Consider the following 20,293-nt stretch of genomic DNA (forward strand, 5'->3'; position numbering starts at 1 on the left):
TATCAGAGCATGATCGTGTATGATGAAGAATTTTCTTGGGTCCTGCTGGCTGGCTCGTCTCCGAAGACCGGCGTCGTTGATGTGTAGTCGAGGAACGGCGAGAGGGCTGGACTGGACTGTATCCCATCTTGTTGTCGCGTTACCTTCCATTTATATACCCACCTGTGTCGGTGGTCGAGGTGGCGCCGAGGGAATGGCTCTTCTTCTCGCCGGTTTTGTCCCGTTCTCCCCTGGTATATCAGATTATTATCATCATCTAAGAATCGGCAAGCTTCGCAAAGTGTTTCGACCAAATCCATCCAACTCGCTCCCGAGCGTCGTCTTGATTCTTTGCGAGCCACAATTCGCCCTTTTCCGCTATGACATCAAAAATCTGGATGCAAGTGATTGCAGTTAGTTAAAAGGGACTGCGTTCATGACACCAACAGAAGAGAAGGTCTCGTTTCCGCCGAGATTCGTGTAACTTACCTCACCAGCCTCATATACGAGGTAGGGGTACCCCGCCTCGTGCTTGGTGGTTTCAATGTGAAACTCAAAGAGCGAGGCTGCAAGCCAGAGAATATTGTACCCGCCCGATGCTGCTGGCCGTTCTCTTGACGAAGCCCGCGAGGATCTTTGGCTCTCTTCTGTTTCATCCGGCAGTGGCAGTGCCGAATGGAAGAGTCCAGAGAAGCGCCGAGGACCGTCCGATCCGGGATATGTCACATTATATGAGGTCGAGTTCGAATCCCTTACGTTGTTGGCGTTATTAGACTCCCAACTTTGTCTCGGCACTCCAACTGAATCGAAGCTCCGCCCGGTGCTTGGACGGGCTGTAACCCCAGTAGTGTGCGATCGCGAAGCGCCATAAACGTCCGGAGTAATAGGAGAAACACCGCCACCGCGATATCCATTGGTGCCCGTATAGTAGTTTTGGTAGTAGTATTGGTGCGGGCTGGGAAGGGTAACGCTTGTTGGCGAGATCGTGAAGCTGCCAGCACTGTTGTTGCCTGCAAATTCAGGCGTCGGAAGACTGGGTGGACCGTCGCCGTTAACCGAAGGGCCCCTGCCTCGGAGCGACAGCTCTGTTGGTCGTGGGCGAATCTTTGTGATGCTTTCGTCCGTGCTCGCTCTCGTTGACTGAGATGTCCTTGGTTTGCACGACGGGTTGACAATGCCGATCGCTGATACAGCATCAAGCGCGAACTGGTAATCTCCTTGGAAGGCCGAGATAATATGGTTGATTTCCGGCACCTCGTCGCAGCCCTCAAGTGGCATCTTGACCTTCTCCTTCCAAATGGAATACCATTCCACCTGCAAGTTCACCAAGTTCGCTAAGCAGATGTTGCCAACCTTGACCGTGAGCTCCGACAGTTTGGGGAGTTCCTTCTTCAGGGTGTCGTTGAGAGCCTCGTATTGCTCTACGAGCTCCTTTAGCTTCGAGTCAATAGTCTTCCCGCTCTTCTTGAGCTGTTCCGCCCTTTCGTAGTCTAGCCGACGTTTCGCCCGTTTCTTCATTGCAAGAGATGGGTTTCCGTAGGACTTGATCACCATCTCGAAGGGTTCAATCACGTTTTTCCTGACCCGTGAGAGCTATCATCATTTGTCCGTCAGTTTCGCATGGACGCCACAAGAATGTATCGAGCTGAAGGGAAATCCATTTTTCTTTCTGCGTGTGTAAAAACGTGAAAGCGGCATGTGTTGACCAGGGTGCTTGAATGCGAATGCCAGGGCGTTCTTTGCTTTCAAAGGGGGTAAGACTTACATGATTCTCTAATGCAACCTTTTCAATGTCTCTCATGGACACATTGAACCGGACCCATTTGCTCTCGACCTCCGGGAATGGACTCGCCTGCAATCTCATGACAAGTTCCATGGACGACAGATATTGAAGAAACTCGTGAACGTACGAAGTTACTTGGCGCGTGTAAAACTCGACATCACGGAGGACTACCTGAAGCCGGAGATAATCATCGCCAAACCGCTCGCGCAGCTTGACGTATGCGGCATCCTCGGCCGGGCGGTTATTGGACGCCTGCAGTTTGTCGACGCGCTTGCCGAAAGCCCTGGCGAAGCCGGCCTTTACGTCGGATTCTTTTCGCTTTCGGCCCACTATCTGGCCGACAAGCTCAAAGTTTTTCTTTGTCTTGTTAATTTCGATAATGGCAGTCTCTAGGGCTTCCTTGGCGCCCACTAGCGCTGCACGGTCGGGGTGATCCTCGGCGGTATGCTGGAGGAGGGTAATGATGAGATTCGGGTACTTGGTGATTCGCTGCATGGGCTTGATCAAGAGGGAATCCAAGTCCCAAGCTGCCGTTAGATCTTTCGCTACCTCATTACACTCGGTAAGCCAGACGTTGACTGTTCGATCTTGCTGAATTTGAATGAGCCTCTTGGCAGCCTGGTCGCTGTTCCTGAGGAACCCCTCATGTGCCGCCTTCATCATGTCGATGTTCGCTTTGAATACGGGACCGAGTGCGACGAGGCGATCCTTTTCGTCGTCTGGTTCATTAGTCGTGGAGTGGCTGCCTGATGAATTAATCGTCACCTCCGACGCCCTGGAGTCCTCCCCAGGAGGCGGGGATTTCCTGCCTGCAAGTTGATATACCGGAGCAACTGCCTCTTTCAGCTGGGACAGGAATGCCGTATGGAATGCGATAATCTCGTCCGTATTCCGGAATATCAACTTGATTGTCTTGTCATCAAGCTTCGGACAAGCCTCCGCCGTACCCTTGTATATCTCCTCGACGACGTTCATGTCGCGGACGAAGATGGCCTCTGTGTCAACAAGTTCCTTAAGTACGTTTCGTCGTTGGACGAGACGATGCCTCTCCTTGCTGGACCGTTCGTGTCTTTCCGTGCCAGCAATAGTGCTGACATCATCGACTGTATCTGCCTGTTGACCTATTCCGGAATGATCAAAAGATGGTCGGTGCATAGACTCACGAACCGAGGGCGAATGCGTAAACTCCTCACTTTCGCGCTGAGAACCAACCAGGGTACTACCAGGCTGTTCGTAGAGGCTGCTCGCAGGCGTCTGACGCACTTCGCTCTCGACGATTGGTATCGGGGGCGGTTCATGAGCGGGTAGCGGCACCGTAGCCTCTGGCTGGGGTGGTTCCTCTTCCTCTTCTATGGGCTTCTGGGCCAGATACGGGATCTCGAATCCTTCGCCCGTGTCCAGTTCGGGCAGTTGATGGTTGATAGTGTAGGATTGCTCATCTCCATCTGTGTCTTCCACGGAGGCGAGATGTGCATCATCTCTTGCCGATAATTGAAGGCTCCCGGCGATCAGGTCCTCGTCGGGGAACTTGGTGGCGTGCTTGGGTAAGGGTGATGGGTCGAGCCGATTTCTCGACGATCTTGGCGCAACACCGTCGGAGGGCTCACTGCTATCAATAGAAAAGTCCGTCCAACTTGAGTGTTGACTCGACCGGTTGCCAGACATGAGCATGGAAGGGACTCCTAGCATTTGCCCCGGATCAGGAGTCCGTCTAATACCAAGCCCGCTTGCCGTCAACGCCGCATGATGCTCGTCGGAATGGGAAGCGTCAAATGATTCGCAAGTCGATGCTCGGTTAGATGAAGCGCCGTTCCTTAGGTACGCCTGGGGGGAATAATAAGCCTCGTTATTGTCGCCGTCCTCCTGAGCCTCCGCAGAGCAAGCATCATCCGTAAGCGAATCCTCGCCACCGTGGTGGATGTTATTAAGAACATCCCGGGCCTCAAGGTCGAGACTATATCCCCGCTCCTCGTAGTCGTAGGCTGGAAAGGGCGCATGGCTATGTTGCGATCCAGTGAACTGAGACATGTCAGACTCACGCCTCAATACGCGTACTCTGGTCTCGTAAGAGTCTGGAGCATAGGGAGAAACCTCGTAGTCGTCCTTGAAGGCACCGGGCACGGAAGGCTGTTCGAATTCGACCCGTTCGAATTCGACGCGGGCTACCATGTCTTCAGGCGGCAGTGTAGGGGTGTCCATGATATCTAGACCTATCTCTACCACCATTTCCTCGGGGAGATTGGTGTTCTCGTTAATTTGATCTTCGTTTAGATTCCCTTCATCTTCCTCAAATGGGTATTGGTATTCGGCCCTGGCGGGCGTAGGGAGATTGTCCTCATCCTGAATGTTGCGACTTTCCGCATCCGCAACTGCATTATTCGGATAAGCATCATCGCCCCCGATAACTGCTGCTGCGGAAGAGAGTTGTATGTCCAGATCGGTCTGAGGTTCATTATCGAACTCGGTCATATCAGAAGTTGTCGATACTGCGGATGGAGGAGCTATCTCGTCGGAGCCAAGTGGCGGACTCATAGCGGGGAAACTGCCAGGGATTCCCAGAGTGGGAGAGTCAGCGGTCGCATCGGGAATATCCTTGTCAAACAGGATGATGTCCCGCGACTCTCTGGTATCGCCAGGTTCTATCGATTCATCGGGCACGAGCTTCAGAGATGGGACGTCTGTCGGTGTGCCGTCTAATAACGTAATCGTGGGCTGGTCGGAGGTTGGAGTCGCCTCTGACTCCGGAACAACTTCGACTTCGTCGCTCGGTCGATTCTTCGCTGCTCGCTTCGCATCTTGGATTCTAGACTGTCGGATGGACTTTCGATAGGCTAATTTGACGTGCTCCCTTCGCTGTTCAAAGTCAATATTGCCAACAGATGGTTTCCTCCTCCGTGTACTCTTGTCATCACTCGCTGATGGCGATTTCCAAGACTGCTTATTCGGCGACTTTGGTGTGCGGTCGGCGTATTTCAACCTAGAACTCGCAGTGGTAGCAACTGACACGGGCTGCCTGGGTCTAGAGCTTCTAAGGGGTGGTGAGAGTTTAGGCGGCGGTGTCGATATGATCGCACTAAGTCTAGTGCTATTGTTCGTAGTGTTGATTGGGGTAATGATATTCCGGGGCGGCTGCTTCCGACCGGAACGCGGTTCTGTCGGGGTTTTCGCTCGGTTTCCCGAAGGAGTCCCAGCCCTGGAGGAGGATTTTGAGTCGTAGGATCGCCTAAAACTCGGAGAAGGCAGGCCGGATGGGGGCAGACCCGCATCGCTAGATATGCTGTTGAATCGTCGGCTCGATCCTGGTCGTTTGACAGCGGGTGAGGTCGGTCGATGACGGGAGCCCGGAGAGCTAGGGGGGAGAGCATTATTGCTACCATCTTGCTGGTCGGGGTGTAGCGTTGACGTAGAACGGGCAGAAGGTTCACTGCTGGAGGTCGCTTTCTCAGGTCGGTACCAGTCGGTTGGAGAGTCTGGGGCGGCGTCTCCCGAATCGGGGAGAGCCTGCCGCCGTGAGTCGGATTCGACGTCCGAGGGCTGCCGCGGAAGGGCGTCTTCTATACCGTAGCCTAACGCCAGCGTGTCGCGTTGTTCCGGGAGGATCTCGCCAAATAATATGGGTTGCGAAGAGTGAGAAGGGTTCCGTGAATGCGAGACGGCAGACGAAGGCGAAGAGCCCGAGGATTGATGGCGGGAGGTTTGGGTCATAGGCTTTGCGTTTAGGGATTTGGAGGAAGCACTAGACTTGGGCTTGTTGATCCGGCTAGCAAACGATTGTCCACCGCCGGTCTGAGATGACCTCGACCCGCTCGAGCGGCCCAGATCGGTTGTTGACGATTGGTTTCTTGCGCCAGTGGACCTAGAGGAGGTGGTGCTGGAGGCTTGGCTAGGTCTGGCTAGCCCGGTTGTCGGCGTCGTGGCTCTACTCCTGGATGAGTACGTAGGACGGTGTATCAACGAGGAACGAGCAGGCGGTCGAGGAATCATAGACGGTGAGGTGCCCTGATCAAACTTTTTCCTCAGGTCCTTGACGCTGGGTTGGCCTGCCGAGCCCGCCTTGGGAAGACTAAGCGGAGGGCGATCATTGCCGAGAGGGGCGGAGACGGAGCGTAGATTTTGGCGGAGGGGGGTACGAGAGCCGTTGGCGGCCGGAGCATGTCGGGAGGACGGATGGCTAGGAGTTGACTGAGAGGGTGAGATGTCGGTTCGCGAAGAGGCTGTAGTCGCCATTGGGACGTCTTCTTCGCGGGCAGCTAGTGCACCAGTATCCACAGCTTGGTAACTCCTATAGAAGTCATGAGGATCTAGTGAAGTCAAGGCTAGATTATTGGCGGTGAAGGCGCTCGAATTGGTATCTGTGTACCTGCTAACAGGTGAGGCGATTTGGGTCGGTTGGGCCGTGCTGGAAGGGGGTGAACGCGGATGAGGTGGAAAAGCCGGGTCAAGAAACGACGAGTGTAATCGGGGATCGTCGGATTGGCCTAAGTGCTGGCGATGGTGGCTAGAATAATCGGGGTAGGCCTGCTCGCGTTCGTGCTCGTGCTCGTGCTCGTGCAGGCGCTGGTTGTAGTGGTGGAGCTGGTGCGGGTGTGAGTGCGTGTGCGTGTGTAGTTGGTATTGCTGCTGGAGTTGGGATGGTCGGTGATGCTGGGCGGCGAGGGGATCATCGATGGCCGAGGGTCCCAATCGATAGTCCTCGTCTCGAATTTCAGCCTCCATTCTGACCCTGGCATCCGTTAGGCAGGCTTGCGGGATGGGGGTATTAGGAGTTGAAGGACCATGCAAGCGGTGGGGGGTTGTTTAGGCGTGGGATCATTGATGAGCTGGCCTTGGACATGAGTGGACCGTCATAACAAATGGATGAGGTTTCTTGCAGAGCAAGTGACGCTGGCAAATGGGCGTTGGTTGAGCTGAGCAAGGTCGGAACCTATTAATTTGGGGCTCTCACACACTGGTCAGTGTTTCTTGTCTCGCAACGCCACACGAGCCCGGGAATCGCACGAATTTGGGGGGGCGACGCGAGGACCAGCCAGGGCGAGTAATTGTGAGGACGAAGGAAAATACCTTGCAAGGTACTGAGGCTGCAAGGTACTGAGGCAAGATAATAGTGTAGAGGGCCAGTTGAGAGGTAATACGCGATAATTGGAGTACCTTCAGTCCTCCTTTCATCACACATGAAATTTATCAAAGGATGTGAGTACTTCTGGTACAATTGTACCACGTACTTTTTTGCTCTGAATAACCGTACCTTCCGAAGTCCCCTTCACAATGCATCGATCAATATTTCGTACTTCGCATACTTCGCAGTGTACTTTCCTTCCTTCGTATACATTCGCAAGAGTAATACTTCGTAATTATCAAGTACCTCCTCTCCCCACGACCAAGTCGCACGAGGTATGTAATAAAATGGCCCAGGGTCCCATCCAGGGAAGACATCAAAATCCGCTTCATTTGTCTCTCTTGACATTTCCCAAAGAAGCCCACATCCCTTCGCACCTAAATTTTTGGGCATTTTAGTGTCCTCCATAGTAATACACCAGGGCTGCACTAGTTATTAACGCCACAGCCTGGCCAGACGACTTCGTAGACCAGGCATTGTTCGTCCAAGACTCCAAGGTAAATACCTCCTCCTGTTGCTACTGCCGTTTCAATTACTGTGGGGCTTGGTCAAGATTTGGTTGGACTCTGCGAAGTGGAAGGGAAGGAAAGGACTACGAAGTACGTACTTCGGAGACAACACACGCATACACACGGAACGGAAGTACCTGCTACTCTGAGCCTCCTTCGTATTCCTCTTTCATACGCACACCTTGAACACACGCAGTATTGGATGGGCAGTCTGGTCCCATTGATCTGACCCGATGAACACATATCTGGGCGGGTCTTGATAGGATGGGGTAGAGTTCATGCTACAATCGAGGTATCGAGGGCTGATACTACGCAGTACATATTTTTTTTCTGAAGTGAATGAGTCTATTTTTGAATTGCAGGACTCAATCCTTCGCGTAGACTTGGCTGTTTCTGCTCTAGCTCATCTCCCAACCATCAACCAAGCAATACGAACTTATGAAGCAACGACCGTGACCTGGCTCGGAAGCAAACACTATCCGAGTTCGTGGTGCAAATGTGCGGGGGGAAGTGCCCTTTTGAGGCTAATGCTGCACCTCTCTTTGTGAGCGAACAGCACTGAACGAGGCTGGGAAGAACATGAACGTTGCAGGAGAAAAACGAGTCGACTGGAGCTTTGTCAGCGACACACGACCGCCATGTTTCACCTCGTCTGGAGATTGGTTTACTGGGTTCGCTGGGCTCGAAATCGTCGGTTGGACAGTGAGCACAGGGTTTTCTTTCTTTCTGAACCGCAGCTATCTTATGAAGATAAACGAGAAAGTCGGATGCTAGGCCGGACAGAACTTGTTCCTGAATCTCAGAATTGATTCAGACAGACCGGGGATTGCAACAGGACCTAGGTATTTTGAATTTCCCCAGAATCGTTCGAGATGCAGCCCACCCACTTACTTACTATCAATATAAATTAATCCCCTGAAAATAATTTCCCCTGGATTTTTCCGGCATCCTCGCGGCATTATTTCAAACCCTCAACTCGACTGAACCTGCTGGCGGCTGTCCATTCATAATGAGAAATCCGTCCCTTTTTCATGGCTCTGCGATGAAGCAATGAAGCGACGACCACGACCACGACCACGACTAGTACGACCATCACCACGTTGGCACTCGCTGGACACTGTCCGAAAATGGAGCATTCTCCACGAAACTGCAAAATTTTCTCTTCGGCAGAGTCTAGTGTAGCATCCTTAATAATAATATTGAATCTCGATGGCAGGATAGACCCATGTAAATGGAAGTGCATGTGGACTTAGCCCATTGGCGGGTGTAACTCTCATCTTGGAGGGACCATCATCTCGGTATGACGGCGGTCGGGCCGGACCACGAGGTTCAGGAGACGATGTTACCATACGCGGATGTCTTCTCACAAAGGAGCACCTGCCTCACATCCACACCCGATGGTATTCGAAGGGAGAGACGGAGGATTCGAATACTCATGCCGGATCCGGCACTACGTAGTTGGCGTGCGTCCTTAAAGTCGATAACTGGAGATGATGGCTTCATCGCCAGGCAAAGACAAAAGACAGAAACATCAATGAGCTGAGGACAGCTAAAAAGCCTCGGCAGTTACCAAGCCCTGCTCTTGTTAGCCAGGCCGGCTTGGGTAGTCAACCTGAAGCAACTGCAGAAATACAGTGGAGCGAAGTCGAAAGTTAGTCTCAGTTCATTGCAGCGAAAACGCCACTATCATGCGGTTATTCTTGCAGCGGCAGTATTGCCCTTTGCCCGTCCCTTTGTGAACGCATCTCGAAGTTGGATTAAGCTCAACCTTTTCAATTCAAATTGTTCAATGTTGTTGCCCGTTTCCAGCGTCAATGATCCAGGGGCACCAAAGTTAATCTTCACGACGATCGCTGAGCTAATCCCGTCCAGGGCTGAAGCTACCTTTTTTGGTTGGTCAGGCCCGACTAGGCCTGGCCATGCCCTGGGCAGCTGGCAATGATGTCTCTCTTACACTGATTGATTGACCAATTGGTTGATTTCAGGGTACCGTTGACTTCCTCGTAACACACTCACTGCCCCATGTACCTGTACACTCTGAGGTACCATCATCAATTGATTCCCAGAAAAGCACAGCAAATACACGAGACGCGGCTTGGATCTTACACGAGTCGACTTGCCATCCTGGAGAGGATTGATGGACGTCAACCGTCCAACTCCCGCTATTTCTACAAGCAGCAGCATTCCAACGTCCAATTGCTGAGGCCCAGCTTCGGCATTTTGACGATCCCGAGAGACGAGCTGGGAATGGGACTGGGAAGGGAAATTGGCTGTGATAAGTGTAGCGGCAAGGGATACTTGTCCGCCCCTATTCTCCGTTGCCCTTTCCCAGTTCCCACCACCAAGACAACTGTTGAGATCCTGTCTCACTCGCCCGTTGCCGTGGTTTCCTTCGACCCTTAACATTGTCGACTATTAATATTGTGTTGGCTTTGTTAGCACATGTCTCGCGGCAAGGGCCATGTCTCCTCGTCGCCCATGGCAGACCCTTGCGCCCCTTAAAGCTTACCCAGAGCGACCATGACACAGCCGAGAAACCCCAAGAGATCCCGTGAGGATGGCGACGAGTCATCGGATAAAGCAAAGCGTGTCCGGACGGACGATCGCGGAGCCGGTGGAAACCAGGTCCGCTTGCCCATGAGCCGTGTGATTCTGAGTCAATACTATCCAAGCGTTGTTACTCTGAGAGAGTATGTTCTGTCAAGACTTCCAACCACATCGCGGATTCGAAAGAGAAAGATATCTCGCCTTGGCACAGCCATTGGTGTCCTCACCAAGGTCGAGACAGAAGTATGTCGACTACTCGATACCACACTTGTAGGTCTGTCGGGGGAACCCTATGATCAGACGGACGAGCGATGGGGGAAATGGGTGACCTTCTCTCAAAGGAACGATGAGTCCCATGTCTCTTTGTCGGGTAAAGGCACCTTTTCCCACCCAGATGTACGGTAAACCCACAAGCCAATAACTCCTTTCTCCCTCACTCCTTTCCTCTCGAATTTTTCTTCTTTCTTTTTCCTTTCGCGGAAACCATTTCTTTATAAGCTAACTGGGATGAACAGCTTGTAGACTTTGCTGTTTGGCTACTTTTCTCCAGAGCGGAGAAAGCCAGAGCCAGGCCTAAGCATATTCTTTGTGATGGTTTTCGAAAGACTACTGGACTCAACACGCAAAGGCAGGGTGGCCCTGCTGGAGTCAAGCCGTCCATCCCTAACCTGCTGTCAATATATCCGAATCACCATGTAGAAGCTCTTAAAAGGCCGCCATGGCCACAGCTGCTCCTTCTCTTAGGCCAGGCAGGGGAACGCATCATGGTTGACCTATTAGTTGACTGCGCTGTCTATGTTTCCGTGGATTCTGGAGTCAGAAACATGTGGCAGCTGAGTGGTAAGTAAGCAAGGATCTGCTCTTCTCTATTGCCAGGAGGAGCTAACATTGACCAGGCACTCCCCTCTCCGAGCTAGACCCCATCATCCAGATGGATCCTCCCGAGTCAGACAGGCCAAGAACGCCATGCAGGCCTAAGAATCCAGCTGTAAGGTCACCTGGGGAAATCACCTTCGTCAGAAGCCGAATTCTTTACGCTAGAGCTGGGTTGACTGCAAGAGGCAACGTCGAAATAGGCCTCCGACATATCCGTATGTTCCTACTCTCTTAGCATAGGCATATTAGCTATCCGCACTAACCCGAAACAACTAGACATCTTAAACCGTGCTCCATACGTGCCCAAGGAAGCTTGCGAGCAAGGAAAGACCGGGGTCGACAGCGGCGGTAATCGGGAATTCGAAGACAACACACTCAGGGTCATGGCGTACATGTTCCCTCGCCAGTTTGGCCTCCACAATGTCTTTACGTCGCAAGTTGACCGTCAGAAGAGTGCCCAGAAATTTCAGGACTACACTCTACGAGAAGACGAGATTTCTAGCGTGTTTCGCCGCGTCGACCAGGCTTGCGATGGGAACTTCGCAGTTCGGATTCGCCTACCTAAGCGACTCCGCGGCCGGCCGAAAGAGCTCGTAGAGCGCTTACAGATTCTCCATGCCCGATGTTCATATGTCCAGATTCTCGACCACTACTGCCCAAACCCATTGACCGGCGGCGCTCATAAGCGCGTCGCTCACTCGCAGCGGATCGAATGGAAGCCTGCGCCTGCGGGGTCTACATCCGTGAGAGTCTGCAACAGCTCGGGAAAGAAGGCTAGCAAACGAAAGAGCGCGAAAAATGGAAGATCGAAAAAGGCACCCACACTCAACCTAGAAGGCAAGTCGATTGTTGATCTAGCCACTCCTGTCTCCCAGGTCTCTGCATTCTGCCAAAGAGTCTTGTCAAAAATCATTCCCAACGAATTTTGGGGAGTAGGCTCGACGCAGAAGCATAACAAGGAGCTTGTTTTGCGAAACGTCGACCGTTTCATTAGACTAAGGAGATTTGAAAATATGTCTCTCCATGATGTATATCAAGGAATCAAGGTACTAGATTTCTCTCTCAACCGCCAACAAGTGTCCTACTAACTGACGCGTTACGACTCGATGTAGGTGTCCGATATTGAATGGCTCGCACCGCCTCACTTGAGAGGCACAAAAATGACCAATACGGACAAGCTAAAGAGGGTAGAGATATTCCTCGAATTCCTATACTACGTCTTTGACTCGCTCCTGATCCCATTAATCCGGTCCAACTTCTACGTTACGGACTCGGGCAAGCACAAATACCGCCTATTCTACTTTCGGCACGATGTCTGGCGGCGCATCGCTGAACCTGCCACTGCTGCGCTTAAATCTCGACTCCTGGAGGAGATCAACACGAGCGATGCCAAAGAAATCCTTGCTTCGCGGACCCTTGGAACTAGTCATTTAAGGCTGCTTCCGAAAGACTCAACTCTAAGGCCCATCATGAACCTCCGTAGGAGAGCATTCCTGAGAGGAGAGCGGCAGACCTTGGGGCCTAGCATCAACTCAATACTAGCACCCGTTCACAGCATGCTATCCTTGGAAAAGGTGCGGATGAAGAAAATGATATTTCCCCTTGTACAGTGTTGGATACGAACTAACGTGGAGAACTACAGGACCGAGATCCTGCTCGGCTCGGCGCCTCTCTATTCTCTGTCCCAGACCTGTACACGCGGCTCAAGTCCTTCTGCTCAAAGTTGCCACAAGGTCCACGGAAGATGTTTTACTTTGCCAAAGTAGACGTCCAAGCCGCCTTCGATACCATACCCCAAGCAGCCGTAGTCGAGCTGATGAAGACGATCCCATCAGACGTACAATATCTCATATCAAAGTACGTTGAAGTTAAGCCGGGAGATGCGGCGCAGAATAAGGCTGGCGTCACCATCATCAAGCCATCGAAACGGTGGCTCTCTCTCGCCTCCACGTCAAAAGACAATACCCGGTTCTCGCAGCAGCTCAAGTCGAAACTAGCACCAAACAAGCGGAACACAATCTTTGTCGACAACGTCATGAAGCGCGTGTTCAAAACCAAAGCCCTAATATCTCTCCTCACTTCTCACGTCGAGAGTAATCTCATTAAAATCGGCAAGAAATACTATCGCCAAAAGTGCGGCGTCCCTCAGGGATCGATCCTTTCGACCGCCTTTTGCAACTATTTCTACGCCGATCTCGAGCGGAGACATCTCTCCTTCCTTGCGGACGACGACGAAACACTCCTGCTGCGGCTCATCGACGACTTCCTCCTCATCACGACAGATAAGGCCAAAGCCGAGCGCTTCATAAAAGTCATGCATGCCGGCCTCCCCGACTACGGCGTCACTGTCAGCCGGGCGAAAACTCTCGTCAACTTCCCAATGGAGATCGACTCTGAACCGCTCCCTCAATGGGACCCATCCTCCGGGGGCTTCCCCTACTGCGGCACGCTCATCGACTCCACGACCCTCGCCATCTCCAAAAACCGCCCCACCGGGGGAAAACAGCTGACAACCACCGACGATTGCCTCACGGTAGAATCCTCCCGCCGCCCAGGCCGCAACTTCGAGCGCAAAACCCTCAACGCCTTCCGCCTCCAATCCCACATGATGTTCTACGACACATCCCACAACCCCCTCTCCCTCTCCCTCTCCAACCTCGACGCCGCCCTCGCCGAGACGGCCCGCAAGGCGTGCGCCTACATTCGGTGCCTACCGCGCGAGAAGAGGCCCCGCGAGCACGTTTTCGTGCGCACGATCCGGAAGCTCATCGACGTTGCGTACTCGCTCCTCACGTCCAAGGAGAGGAGGGCGCGTTTCCCCGGTTACGAGTGCGCCATATCGAGGACGCAGGTTCAGGTGGCTACGTTGGGGGCTTTTGGACGGGTCGTCAGGGCGAAGCAGCCTGGGTATGAGGGCGTGATTGATTGGATTGAGAAGGAGATGGTAAATCTTGAATCGAGCAAGAAGCTCAAACGTAAGCTTAGGCTGGGGGGCAGAAACACCGAAATGTGACATGACGATGACTTGTGAGCATTCATGATCAGACTTACAAGCCTGAGTGTATTAATTAGAAGTTAGAAAGAAAAAGAAAAAAGTAGTACGAGTAACACTAGTAGTTCTAGTCTATGAAAGCATTTCTATCCGTCTATCGTTGTCTGCTAAGCAGGCCATAAACTCATGATACTAATAGCAATACCCTCTAACGCCATGCCTGTATGTCCCCCTTCCGATCTGCCTCAATGAGACCTCATTATTACAGCTCTAGGCACCGAGTGCAAGGCCAACTTCCCACCAACGCTTCCCCCGATACAACGTAAACGTATAATCATCCCATCTCCACCACGACTCCCCTTCCGCCCCCAACCCAAGCCCTCTAAAGATAGACACAGGCACTGGCTCAAAAAGCCACAAGCCCGCTGTCCCAAAGTCATGAGCCAGAGGCCAGCATGTCGCCCAAAGCCAAACAAGCACGAACAAGAAGTTCCCAGAGCGTCTCAGCGGCATGGGAACGCGGGCTAGCACGGGCGTGAGCCGGCGACATAAAGCCTGCTGGACGAAGATGCCAAGGGCGCACAGGGTGAAGAAGAGCGGCGCGCGATAGAGTTTCGTGGGCGGGACGGTAGTGTAGGAACCGCAGGCGTGCAGGAGGCCCGAATTCAAGAAGGCGGAGAGGACGCCGAGGACTTTGGTGGTTTCGGACCCGGCCGACAGGTACCCGTTTACGACCATCCAAGCCACGGGGGCCGTGAAGGGGACGCGGAAGGTTTGATGCCACCAGCCGCCCCAAAAGCCGGCGAGTCCACGGTCGAAGATGGACGAGAAAGATCCGAATATGGAAGGGTGTTGCCAGGCTTCCCTCCTGATGGGATAAAAATAGCCTCCGATGAAGTACTGCAGGATATCGAGATAGCTCATCACCAGCAGAACGACTTGATATACGGAGATGAGGAACAAGACGCTTCGGCCGAAATTGAGGAGGGGCAGGGGAATTGGCCGCAGCAAGGACGGAGGCGGTAATGTACTGGGACCCACGACGAAGAAAGGATCCATGCTCATGTAAGTGCTCATAGCATCGAGAAGGACATACGTCGTGGCGAAGGTCTTGAGATTTCCATAGAGATAGGCCTTGGCGGTGTCGTGCCGAGTACAGCCTGATCGAGCGGTTTTTGGGATCGCCTCGAGTTTCACTCTCTCGTACTGGCCATGAACTTTCGGCCGTGGAGGATGGGGAACAGTTGGGATGGCCCAGTTCCAGCCTAGCAAAATGGGTGTGGAGCGTTTAGAAGAAGTCCATACAATAATGCCACTCGAGAAAGAAAATTAGCACGTACCTTCACCTCGAAAGGTCGTCATTAGGTCAGTAGCCCAGCTGAAGCGGTAGAGGAACGGCGCATTCTTCGGGTAGGGCTCCCAATAATATATGTATCCCTCCTCGCCTCGCACCACGCCTCCGCTTAAGGGTGATGAGTCCTTGACCGCAGCCGGCTCACTAGGCTCGAGAGACGGCTTGGGGTGGCCATTTCCGTTGGGTTTCGGCTCTTGGTTGCCCTCTTGGTTGCCGCCAATAAGCTGATCGATTTGTCCTTCCTTGCACTCTCCCTTCTCCGCCCCCTTTCCCGGAAAATCTTCTGCTTTGACTTTCACGATGCGGGCGGCGTCAAACTGCGGGTTGGACCAGACAAGCATGGCAAGGCAATTCATGATCCCCCAGTAGCCATACAGCCCCGAGCCATAGGCTATAGCGGGATTCGAGCCGGACGTGTGAGCTATCAACCGCACATTAAAGGCCGCGATCAAGGCAGCTACGGCGAAGCGAGCACGATAGAGCCACGGTCTGTTTGTGTGAGGAATAGCCAGATACAAGGCGGGTATGATAAAGGTACCGAAGAAGCAGTAAGGCATTATCAGAGGTTCCGCCGTGCCTTTTGCCACTGCGGCCCTGAAGGCGGCCGAGCGAGCTGACTGAACTTCCCTCCCTAAACTAGCCACCGGACGTGACATGTTGGCCGCGGTGAGGGCGTCGGCGATGTGCCCCATCTTAGTGGTTGCTTTAAGCTCACTGTCGGATGACGGGCGAAGTAGGCCTGGCGTCGGGTCGTCAACAAAATCGGAGCTCGAGCTCGAAAATAAAAATCAATTAAACAATACAAATAGCTGCGAGGAAACGCCGAGAGGAAACAAGGGAGTAAATCCCTTAGCCACTTGTAAACCAGGAGCTCGTCTCCATGGCAAACAATTAACAATTACCAGCCACGAAAACAATAAGAAGGCAGACCAAAAAAGGAAAAAAGAAAAAGAAGAAAGAAATGGTGGTGTCGATCAATGGGAGAGTGAGGGGCAACGGAGCTGAAAAGAGTACGGAAATGAAATGAAGATGACAATAGTGACACGAGGCATTAACGACAACAAATTTGCAACTCGAAGTCTTGAATAGACTAGACGATCACAGTCACGATTACAATGTTATTCACCGCGTGCTGTGTGAAGAAAGAGCTGTCGAGGTGTGACGCAGTCACTCGTCGTGGCAGCCAAGGGAGGAGCACTGTTGCAGTGTCACACAGCCCAAGATACATTCACGACTTGCTCTTGAGCTGCTAAATACACAGGCTTGTGATCAGTGGGCGGAGTCAGGCTCACCAGTTTCACAGCCAACACCATGAACACACCTCGAGAGTAAAATGCCTCAAACCAGGGCAATACCAAACAAAGTAGTTTTCCCCCTCCTATTTGTCGAGGCATTCTCTGTAAAGAATATTTGATAACGAGGCTGAGACTTGCTGTCTACTGTACCTTAGTAACTGGAGGACATTGGAGAAGGAGGCATGCAACAGGAATGCTTGGACGTGAGGAAACTGGGTCGGCACCTTGAAGAAGGGTGGGATTACTATGGTACTGGGGGTTATTCTTGTTCACATGGTTGGAAATTAGCATCTGTGTAAGAACTGCAAGGCGACAATCAGCCGACTTCTTCAAGTGAACATAAAAGGTCCTCTCTGTCCTTTCGAAGGATGCAGAAAATAAGGTCGGGAGCTACCTTGAATTTGTTAAGTGCGTCATGTGCCTTCTTGAGGGTAACTCAGGGGTAGAGCACTGGGCTCATAACCTATTAAGGTTATAAGGGGTTCAGCGCATAATCAGTCGTCACCATGGATCAATCGGTAGTGATGGAATGTGTCATTGATCCATAATGCGACAATTGGAGCTGGAGAAGCTCAATCTTGATCATGTTAGTTTTGTTGATCTTGCTTGTGCTGGGGAAAGGTATATATTGGGGGTAACTAAGTTCCTTACACTACTGAGGATAGTAACCTAATATGTAGTAGTGATCTGGGATATAATATTGAAATTGATTGAGAGAATGTGAGATTAGATGTCAGGACTTCTCCAATCTATCATAGTCGGCATCTCCCAGACTGAGGTTACGACTATCTACTGGGGTGCGCATTTGAACATAGGTTTGGCCTACTTTTATCTATTCTATTTGAGAAACAGTTTCCACCGCTTGCGTCTAGTGAAACTAAGTTGTCTAAGGACTTCGTCATTGCTTTGCTTTGTGGTCCGGTCTTGTGCCCGATTGCGCTGGTTCGCTAGAACGAAATGGGTGTCCAGGCGTCCCGGGCTCCCAGGGTTCCCAGGGTCCTTCGAGAAGAATGTTCGAACCTGCATGCGCTGGGAGGCGGGACGGCGAAGATTACTGGATGACACCACACAGCCTGGCTAGTGATCGAAGATCGATCGGTAGGGTTTTGGCCAGAAGATTCGCCCGCTTCATTGGGTTAACATCAAATTCCGACGACGATCCATACGGCCAGGCCGGCTCCAAGCTGAAAGTACCAAGACAGTACTTGGCGATTGATCAATGACACTAACCAACAGACTGACATCATGGGATCAGCTGCATCGCGCCTGCTTTCTTTCATCAAAATGCACACTTGCTTGCCGAGCACTTGAGGCTACGCCCTGAAGTCTTACTTCCTTAGTATCCATGGTCGATATCAACTTCGTTTGAAACCAAGTTCTAAGAATTAGAGCTTCTGATATCTGCCTCTGGCTCCTTCTCTTAAACAGGACACTTTGAGCACGCGCTCGGCTACTAGCCAAGTGGGCGTAGTACACAGCCGGATGCAACGACACTGAGGTCGTCGAACGGGCATACGTGTAGCACTGCTCATAAATCTAAGCCGGGCAGGCAAGGGAAAGAGCGCCTTCTGGCTTCGTTCCACACCTTTCCTTCAACACCTTCCACACCTTCCACACTACATGCACCTCCCACACCTCCCGCACCTTCCCGAATACATCTCGCCCTCCCGCACCTTCCTCGAGATAGCCTTTCGTTCTTCTGCCTAGACTGCTTTTGCTACCTTGCACTCGATGGAGGTGTGTTCCTCGGTGAGGTCCTTATTATCCGCATTTGTGCTTCACCGTGTTCGTCCGCGATAGGTCGGGCCCTGTGAGAACTTTCCATGTATCATGATCCAGGCGAGGCTGCTTGCTTTTCTGGGTTTGCGAGCTGCAATTGCGGAATGCGTTGTCATAAGATTAGGCCTATAACGAGGGAGGAACAAGGACAAGAATACAGGAGATAGGAAGTCTCCGGCTGGTGACTTTAGTTCTCAGTTCTGCCTCCGAGCGACGGCATCTTTTCCCCTTTTTTACACACATTAACTCGTCCTATCCAACGCCGAAGGCGGATTCTCACAGTCATGGTTTCACCTTCCGCCATGGCACGTTAGTGACGATGACCAAAGTCCCCGCAGGAAGGTGCGAGGTACGGGTGTGGACGACGTGGGGAAAAGAAAGCAAGTGGGTTTGTGAAAAGAAAAGAAAAAAAGTACTCGGCACGCTCCTCCCACCACACTCTTCCTCCATCACACTCTTTCCCCATCCAACTCTCTCCCCTTCAAACAACACCCTGTCCTGGGGCCCTGGGTAGTCCTAGTATCCCGACGACTCTCGGCGGAGCAGACTCGCAGGGATAAGCAAACGCTTTCGCGAGACGCACTGGATCCGAGTCGATCCGCCGTTACCCATTTGAAACCCCCTCATCAACGCTCCTTCCTCTCTCTTCCTTCCTATCTTCCTATCATCTTTCTTATATTCTTTCTTATGCTAAGAGTTAGGACTTTAGGACTCTTGATCCCCATACCAATCACCATCTTCAGATCTCGATTTCGTCCGAGGTATGACGTTAAACTGCCTGGGGCCGACCCGACCTTAAGGGGTCAACAAAAAAATTACGACTTCGTCCGAGGCATGACGCGAAACTGTCTAGGGCTGGCCTGACTTTACGAGGCTCACTTGGAAGAACTACTCTCGTCCAGGGCACGACGCGAAACTGTCCAGGGCTGACCCGACTTTACGGGGTCAACGAGAAAGTACACTTTTAAGGCTGCATGGAAGGTCCAGAATTCCTTCTTTGCCATGTATGGCCGCGGCTTCCAGGAGTCTGACATTGGAGCGACGTGCCTTCCCATTTGGGTGGAATGACGTTGTATTCCTCTCTACCGTCCTCTGTTGTTTCCTACGTTGTTTCCGATGTTTCTCCCGGTTCCTTCTTAGGCCAAGAGTTGGGACTCTTGGTCTCCCATACATCTTTCTTTAACATCAATCGAACGTCTCCTCTACCATACATCTTTCTTTAACATCAATCGAACGTCTCCTCACTGAAGATTCTCGCTTCATCAATCTCAACATCTCCTTTCCATCTCTCTAGACTCGCCAACCTATCTGCTATTTCTAGCTACGATACAACCATTTCCTCTGGTTCGTCAAAACCATTCCCCACGACCTGTCAACCTTTCCTAAGATCAACTTCGTACCATCAATCAGCTGTTTACTCGGATCCTTCACCCATTTCCTAAGATCATCAACCATTCCTTACGACACGCCGTACGGTCCGGCAACTGTTTCCTAGGATTTATCATCCATTCCATTTACAACTACGAGAATTTTCGTTTCAAGAATCAACTACTGAGCGTCCGATCCCGCATTGAACCACTCTCTACCTGGCACTCCCTCGTCAGTTCCTCCGTCCCTCCCGTAGGTATCTATCGATCCATTAGCACTAATGCCTGACTTCAGAGCTGACCCTAAGTGTAGCAGGATGCCCCAATTCCAGATGGCCCCTCGGCGCGGCACAAGTTACGACTGTGGTGAACTCGAAAGTATCATCATGTCGCTCGCGGAGATGGCCCAGTCACTTGCGGAGATGGCCCAAGATACTAGAGCGGTCACGATCTCTAGAAACCAATTCTGGCTGGAGCTTGTCGTCGCTGGTGTCCAGTGGTTAGGCTGCGCTCTGCCATAGATCGCACCGCGGCTACCAAGGATGCGGCTTTTGGTCACCCTAGGTCTTCAGAGCCAAGATGGGGACACAAATACTCTCGAAGGCAGGATCCGACGATTGGAGGCACGGCTTGCGGAGCTAGAGTAAACAGGAGGGGACATGTGAGGACAAAGCATCCACAGCGATTGAGGGAAAC

The 20,293-nt window shown here is 52.2% G+C and overlaps 3 protein-coding genes across 3 annotated transcripts; 1 reads left to right on the plus strand and 2 right to left on the minus strand.

Moving 5' to 3' along the window:
- Nucleotides 1-256: 256 nt before the first annotated feature.
- Nucleotides 257-6,478, minus strand: SAPIO_CDS3157 (Rho guanyl nucleotide exchange; the record flags this gene model as incomplete). Its single annotated transcript, XM_016786012.1, has 3 exons — nt 257-373; nt 469-1,572; nt 1,745-6,478. 3 exons carry the CDS (start codon nt 6,476-6,478, stop codon nt 257-259), a joined length of 5,955 nt encoding a protein of 1,984 aa, XP_016644018.1.
- A 3,429-nt stretch (nt 6,479-9,907) lies between these two features.
- SAPIO_CDS3158 (uncharacterized protein) lies at nt 9,908-13,823 on the plus strand (the record flags this gene model as incomplete). The annotated part of the gene is made up of 6 exons (XM_016786013.1): nt 9,908-10,077; nt 10,485-10,774; nt 10,831-11,025; nt 11,087-11,856; nt 11,923-12,384; nt 12,453-13,823. The coding sequence occupies 6 exons, from the start codon at nt 9,908-9,910 to the stop codon at nt 13,821-13,823; spliced, it is 3,258 nt and encodes a 1,085-aa protein (XP_016644019.1).
- A 249-nt stretch (nt 13,824-14,072) lies between these two features.
- On the minus strand, nt 14,073-15,848 carry SAPIO_CDS3159 (uncharacterized protein; the record flags this gene model as incomplete). The annotated part of the gene is made up of 2 exons (XM_016786014.1): nt 14,073-15,067; nt 15,143-15,848. The coding sequence occupies 2 exons, from the start codon at nt 15,846-15,848 to the stop codon at nt 14,073-14,075; spliced, it is 1,701 nt and encodes a 566-aa protein (XP_016644020.1).
- Between the last annotated feature and the right edge of the window lie 4,445 nt (nt 15,849-20,293).

Source organism: Scedosporium apiospermum, assembly GCF_000732125.1.
Source record: "Scedosporium apiospermum strain IHEM 14462 chromosome Unknown SEQ_SAPIO_0088, whole genome shotgun sequence".
Classification (NCBI taxonomy): Eukaryota; Fungi; Ascomycota; class Sordariomycetes; order Microascales; family Microascaceae; genus Scedosporium; species Scedosporium apiospermum.